Source organism: Euprymna scolopes, chromosome 43, assembly GCF_053919585.1.
Source record: "Euprymna scolopes isolate OS-2025 chromosome 43, ASM5391958v1, whole genome shotgun sequence".
NCBI classification, from domain to species: domain Eukaryota; kingdom Metazoa; phylum Mollusca; class Cephalopoda; order Sepiida; family Sepiolidae; genus Euprymna; species Euprymna scolopes.
The window spans coordinates 1,613,383-1,620,508 of NC_136524.1; the positions used below are offsets into that span (position 1 = coordinate 1,613,383).

A 7,126-nucleotide genomic window follows, 5' to 3' on the forward strand; every position below is an offset into this window, starting at 1 on the left:
AGGTTTAGGCACAGATAAAGAGTGGGGAAAATTATCGATAGTGTTTACAGCTAGACGAGTGTTTCTTGTGAAAGTTTGGTGAGGGTGGACCATAGATTGAAGCTCAGTTGAACACTTTCCATGAAAATAACGATACATCAGACACAAACTTGCAACATCTCTTCTGTGAGATAGAGGTTGCAAGGAGGAGAAAAGGACATCTCCTACGAGGCTACGAAGTCTATTTTGAACTCTATCAAGGCAGGACAAGTCCTTTCTAGCAGCTCCTGCCCAGATGTGGCAACAGTATTCCATCCTTGGACGTACCTGGCTCTTATATAGATAGAGAATAGCATCAACAGTGAGATATCTACCAGATCGATAGAAAGATCCCACCATTTTTCCAGCGGCCCTGGCAACAGATTTGATATACGTGTTCCATTTAAGATTTAAATGTAATTTAAAAAAAAAAATTAACATTAGAGCGACCGGGCTACGTCGGCTTACCTGCCAAGGTAGCATATAAAACGCTGTAAAACCAGATGTGTGTGTGTGGGGGGGGGAGGGGGGAATTAATGAGGCCTTTGAGGTTTTCCGGTATTTTTAATGGGCCGATAGAGAAACAGGAATAGTAACGGATCTCTTAAAAGAAAAAAAAAAATGAAAAAAAAAAAAAAATGGGAAAAAAAAGAAAAGGAAAAAGAGAATTTCTGCTGAGTTAAATGATAGCATCCGATCTCAAGGGATAGGATGGGTGACAAGGAGTTTTAATAGAAGAGAAATGCAGAGACTTACCTAGGTTAGTAAAAGAGACGTAAATAACTCCTATGAGGTGGCTATTTATATATGATTTCGATTTCCGTTATTAACATATTCTGGTTAAATAAAATATTAAATTCAAGCTTCTGGGTTTGACCTTTACTCCTGATCTGAAATGGAACACGTACATCAAGTCTGTTGCCAAGGTCGCTGGAAAGACGATGGGATCCTTTTACCGCTCCAGAAGATATCTCACTACTGATGCAATTCTCTATCTATATAAAAGCCAAGTACGTCCAAGGATGGAATACTGTTGCCATATCTGGGCAGGAGCTGCTAAAAACAGCCTATCCTGCCTTGACAGAGTACAAAATAGACTTCGTGGCTTAGTGGGGGATGCCCTTTTCTCTACCCTGCAACCTCTCTCCCACAGAAGAGACGTTGCGAGCCTATCCTTGTTTTATCGTTATTTCCATGGCAGGTGCTCGTCTGAACTCCAATCTCCGGTCACCCCTCGCCAATCTTTCATGAAGAACACCCGTCTAGCTGAATCCACTGTGAAAAATTTCCCCCACTCTATATCTGTGCCTAAATCAAAACGCGGATTCCATGAACAAAGCTTCTTTCTTAGAACTGCACGCCTGTGGAACTCTATTTCGTCTGCCTGCTTCCCACGGGACTACAACTTGGATGTGTTCAAGTCCAATGTTGACAAATTCCTAATGAACCGCTCCCTTAATTAAACACTTCATCAAATCTCCACACTAACGTAATGTACTTGCAATAACCCTTATCCCTGAGTGGCTTCCGGGCCTTGATAAGTGGTGACCACTGTGTAAAAATAAATAAATAAATAAATACGTGTTATATACGTTTGAAACCAAAAAACAACGCATTATTACAAAATAAACAGACATTTATTTTGTTTGAAAATTATGTTGAGATTCATAAATATATTTTGAGGCAAAAACCTTATGTCTTTCTTTCTTTCAAAGTAAACACTTCATCAAATCTACACACTAACGTAATGTACTTGCAATAACCCTTATCCCTGAGTGGTTTCCGGGCCTTGATAAGTGGTTGATCACTGTGTAGAAAAAAAAAAAAAATTTACAACCCTTCCTTTTCATAACCTATCATACTTTAATAAATCAGAGTCCATTTTCTGTAGGCTGGTTTTGAACCCAGTGAACGACGGGTACTTTTGCTAGTATATATATATATATATATATATATATATATATATATATATATATACATATATATATATATATACTAGCGGGGGTACCCGGCGTTGCCCGAGTGTTTGTTTCCGGGACGGGGGGGGAGTTTTAAAAAATGTTATGGTAGGTAAGTAGGAAGGATCAAACCCGGAGTCATGAGTAAAAGTAGGAAAATAAAGTGTGAAAAAAAAAACATCTGCAACGTTAACAGTTCGGCCACCAAGAAAAGTCCATTCCAGTTGTTTAGGAAAAAAAAAAAAACGACTACGGTAGGTCGGCGCGAACGTGAAAATATAATGTGAATTGTCCAGCACGCTAACCACTACGCCACAGAGCACTGCAGCTTACTTTAGTGATTTTAAATAACTTCACATGAAAGAACTACGAAGCCAAACCGGTGTTCTCTTCTCAACTGTTCCTTGTGAACGATCCCCAAACGGTGTTAAGTGGTGGCAGGGGGAGGAGGAATTTATTAGAGAGAAAATATTTTACCACTTCCATTGATCTTAACCGATTTTGGCCGTGACTTCTCAGCAGAAAAAGTATAGAAATCTAAGATTATCGAGGAATTTGAGAAATAATAAGCCTATAACACACCTCAGATATTGTTCTGCCGTTTGTGCATATTATATTTGCATGAAATATCTTGATTTTTAATCCTATTAAGGTCAAAATCCGACGCGAAAAAATGAGTTCATTTTATTTATATAGAGATTATATATATATATATATATATATATATATATATATATGATAATGGTGTTGACGCCCTAGTAAATAAAATGGTTTTGTGTACTAAACATTTATCTATTCTTTTTAGGTCTTTTTTTGTCACTAAATTAACTTTATTTCATCGTGTTTTTTTTTTCTTTGTGTTACAGATGAATCGTCCATTACCGCCCAGGCCTAACGGGCCACCCGGGGAGCGCTATCTCAGTTATACCGACTCCATAATGATTCCCTCCGCTAATGGTTGCACCGATGCCCGAGGTGGACCACCAAGCCACCCTCGTATATCATCGCCCCAACCGTCTTCCTACAGTAACAGCCCTTCTCGGACGGGTACCACCAGTGTAGCAACAAGTCCCATGTCGCAGCACTCCGCCGCGGCCTCATTCTTTGCAAGGTAAGTATTTTTTTTTTTTTTTTTTTAATCATATCTGCTTGTAACGTCTCTGAATTTTTTTGTGTGATTTACACAATGTTTCCGTCGATATAACCTCCGACCTTCTTCAGGTGTATCTTGTCGAACTCGGGAATTTTTTTTTTTTTTTACACAGTGATCACCACTTATCAAGGCCCGGAAGCCACTCAGGGATAAGGGTTATTGCAAGTACATTACGTTAGTGTGGAGATTTGATGAAGTGTTTACTTAAAGGGGGCGGTTCTTTAGGAATTTGTTAACCTTGGACTTGAAGACATCCAAGTTGTAGTCCGGTGGGAAGCAGGCAGACGGAACAGAGTTCCACAGGCGTGCAGTTCTAAGAAAGAAGCTTTGTTCATGGAATCCGCGTTTTGATTTAGGCACAGATATAGAGTGGGTGAAATTTTTCACAGTAGATTCAGCTAGACGGGTGTTTTTCGTAAAAGATTGGCGAGGGGGGACCAGAGATTGGAGTTCAGACGAGCACCTGCCATGGAAATAACGATAAAACAAGGATAGGCTCACAACGTCTCTTCTGTGGGAGAGAGGTTGCAGGGTAGAGAAAAGGGCACCCCCCACTGAGCCACGAAGTCTATTTTGTACTCTGTCAAGGCAGGATAGGCTGTTTTTAGCAGCTCCTGCCCAGATATGGCAACAGTATTCCATCCTTGGACGTACTTGGCTTTTATATAGATAGAGAATTGCATCAGTAGTGATATATCTTCTGGAGCGGTAGAAGGATCCCACCATCTTTCCAGCGACCTTGGCAACAGACTTGATGTACGTGTTCCATTTCAGATCAGGAGTAAAGTTCAAACCCCGAAGCTTGTCAAAACACGGGGCCTCACCCAGACGAGAGTTATCCATCACAATTGATGCCAGATGGGGATCAGAGCGTTGATGATGTAAGTCGAACTCGGGAATTTGGACGTGATTTTGAGCGGAACCCTTTATTTACTTCACGGGGGTAGCGTGTTCTTGCTCCGTCAGCCATGACTGGAAAGAGTTCCTAAGTAATTCGCAATTGTATATTTTCGGTCGCCCACACTGAGGATTGAACCTTCAACCTTCAGGAGAATATCACTTTTTACAATTGATTTTTCCCAGTAATCAAACCGCTGCGCCACTGGTCCTTGCGGACAATTCTAGTACAAGTTTTAGGAGGGTAAAAATCACACTCCAGATGAGACCAGTAGTCCGATGGCATCACCACTTATCAAGGCCAAGAGGCCACTCGAGGATAAGGGTTAAAAAGTGCACAGTAGAAATTGGACAATATAGTAACCGTTAGTAATGGAGATTCGGTAAATTTGTTAACTTATATGGAACGGCTCATCAAAAAACTTGTTTACATTAGACTTGAAGACAACCATATTGTAGTCAGCCAGAAAGCAGGAAAACGGAAGACAATTCTACGGGCGTGCAGTTCTAAGAAAGAAGCTTTGTTCATAGAATCTACGTTTAGGTTTAGGCACAGATAAAGAGTGGGGGGAATTATTGATAGTGTTTACAGCTAGACGAGTGTTTCTTGTGAAAGTTTGGCGAGGGGGGACCATAGATTGAAACTCAGTCGTGCACTTTCCATGAAAATAACGATACAGCAGAGACAAACTCGCAACATCTCTTCTGTGAGATAGAGGTTGCAAGGAGGAGAAAAGGACATCTCCTACGAGGCTACGAAGTCTATTTTGAACTCTATCAAGGCAGGCCAAGTCCTTTCTAGCAGCTTCTGCCCAGATGTGGCAACAGTATTCCATCCTTGGACGTACCTGGCTCTTATATAGATAGAGAATTGCATTAGCAGTGAGATATCTACTGGATCGATAGAAGGATCCAACCATTTTTCCAGCTGCATTGCCAACAGATTTGTATGTAAATGAACGATGTAAAAAAAATGCAGAAAGTATTAACAATTATTCAGATAATTTAAATGCGAAACCCCCCCCAAACAATTGGGATGCTGAAAACGTACACAGTAAAACAATACATTGTCAACGAGTCAAAGTCGATTCATTTTTAAGAAAATAGCGACAGTATAGTTATAATAAAGAATAGTTGCAAAACACCCCCACACTTCCCAAGTTAAATAATAATTTAAAAATAATAACGTTAATATTTCAATGAGCAGGTAAAAATCTGCAAAAAAGCGATTTGTGTTTATTTGTTTACGTTGTTATGGGTTAATGTTTATGCGCGCATGCGCAACTGGATGTCGTAAACTAGAAAGTGGGTCCCATCACTCGTTACAAGGTCATTTGAGTTTTATAATTATATAGACATATATAATTTATTTAAGATTTAACAATGAGGGGCATATTTTTATAAAGACCAGTTTAAACCATATGCATGTGATGTCGCGTCCGTCAGTAATGCTTTAATTTTGGAGTTCAAGAACATTAGGTGGTTGTGGGTGATCTGGGAAATTCCTCTTTGCTGTGAGTAAGGACATAGGGATATATGGAGGGTGGGAGATATGTAGGGGTAAGGAGAGGGGGTTACTTCTAAGGTTTAGGTTGTTGGCGTCTCGTTAGTGAGATGATTTCTTGGTATGTACGTCTTGACCTATATATATATATTATTCCTTAATTGGAATTCATTTTTTGAGATGAGCATTATATATTAATTTATTTTTATTTCGGACTATTAGTCTCATCTTTATTAGTTGTTGTTTTTTATCTTTTTATTGGTTCACAACATTTCGACCAACTTCCTCTGGGGCCCGTGGCGCAGTTGATAGAGACGTTGAATCTCTACGGTTCCAGATGAGCATTGTCTGAAGATAGCGGTTTCAATCCCACCCAAAGCATGCCAGAGGTTAATTGGCCAAAAATGTGGTGAGACGACAACAACTATGGATGGCAGTGATGGCTGAGAATGCAGTTAGGAGATTCGAAGTTCCTATCCGTCGCGGTTACCACCTGACGAAGACCAGAGCAAGTTGGCCGAAACGTTGTGAATAAATTTTAAGGGGTCATAATAGGGGTCAAATTAAAAAATTGACCGTTTTTTTGGTGTTTTTTTTTGTTCAGCATACACCTCACACCCGGGCAACGCCGGGCACCCATGCTAGTATCTGTAAAAATGTATCTTCCCTTCATCAGTATGAATGTCAGCATCCGTCTCTCTCTCTCTCTCTCTCTCTCTCTCTCTCTCTCACTCTCTAATATGCAACAGTTCCACGTTCACCTGGAAAATTCCAATTTTTTTAATTCCTGCATTTTCGCACTGAGTTACCACAGCTTCGCCTTCGGGACAAGATCAAAGTGTAGTATCTGTTCTTCAGATGCTGCACTTCTATTTCTTGTTCTCTTTCGGTGGAGGAGAAATCCTTCACGACTGAGACAATTTTTATTTTTGTACCTTTTCTCCACGTTAAAAAACGACCCTGGTGTCTAACTCTGTCCCGTGGGGAGGCATAGTAAATAGGTACCACAGCTAAACCCCTCCCCCCAAAAGTTTCCCTTGGACATGGATCAAACGTTCTAATTGAATTTGAGCCCAAAACAATAAATGTTAAGGGTTCAAAATCGGGGTCAAAGTAAAAAAAAAAAAAAGAAAAAATTTGACCTCTGCTGTCTAACAAATTACTCAGTCAATTTTTGGTCTAAATATTTGAAATTTTACATAAAGTGAATCCAGACAAAGGGTAAGATTTTTAATCGTGTTTTAGCCGTAAATTTGGTTGCAAATCGGGTCAAAGTTCAAAAGAGTTGACCTTCGCAGTCTCTAGAAAACTATTCAGCCAATTTTGGGTCGAAACATTTGCAGCTACGATTTTTAATCAGTTTTTGAGCGAGAATTTGGTTGCTAAGAGGTCAAAGTTGAAAGAGTTGACCTTTGAAGACTCTACTAAACTTCTCTGCTAATTTTGAGTCTAAACTCCTTAAATTTTAGATGTAGGTTACCTGGACATAAGTCAAACTTTTTAATATATATATATATATATATATGTATATATATGCACATAAACGGTATGGGCAATACATAAGGGCCCAAACAAAGCCGGGCTAGTACAATAATA

The 7,126-nt window shown here is 39.7% G+C and overlaps 1 protein-coding gene across 2 annotated transcripts in view; it reads left to right on the top strand.

Moving 5' to 3' along the window:
- The window catches only part of LOC145268437 (uncharacterized), a 1,138,892-nt gene that overhangs the window by 462,136 nt on the left and 669,630 nt on the right, over positions 1-7,126 (top strand). For both annotated transcript variants that reach the window (XM_080123996.1, XM_080123997.1), the window contains one exon: positions 2,843-3,087. In XM_080123996.1, coding sequence (XP_079980122.1) covers positions 2,843-3,087 — 245 coding nt within the window. The remainder of the gene's footprint in view (positions 1-2,842; positions 3,088-7,126) is intronic.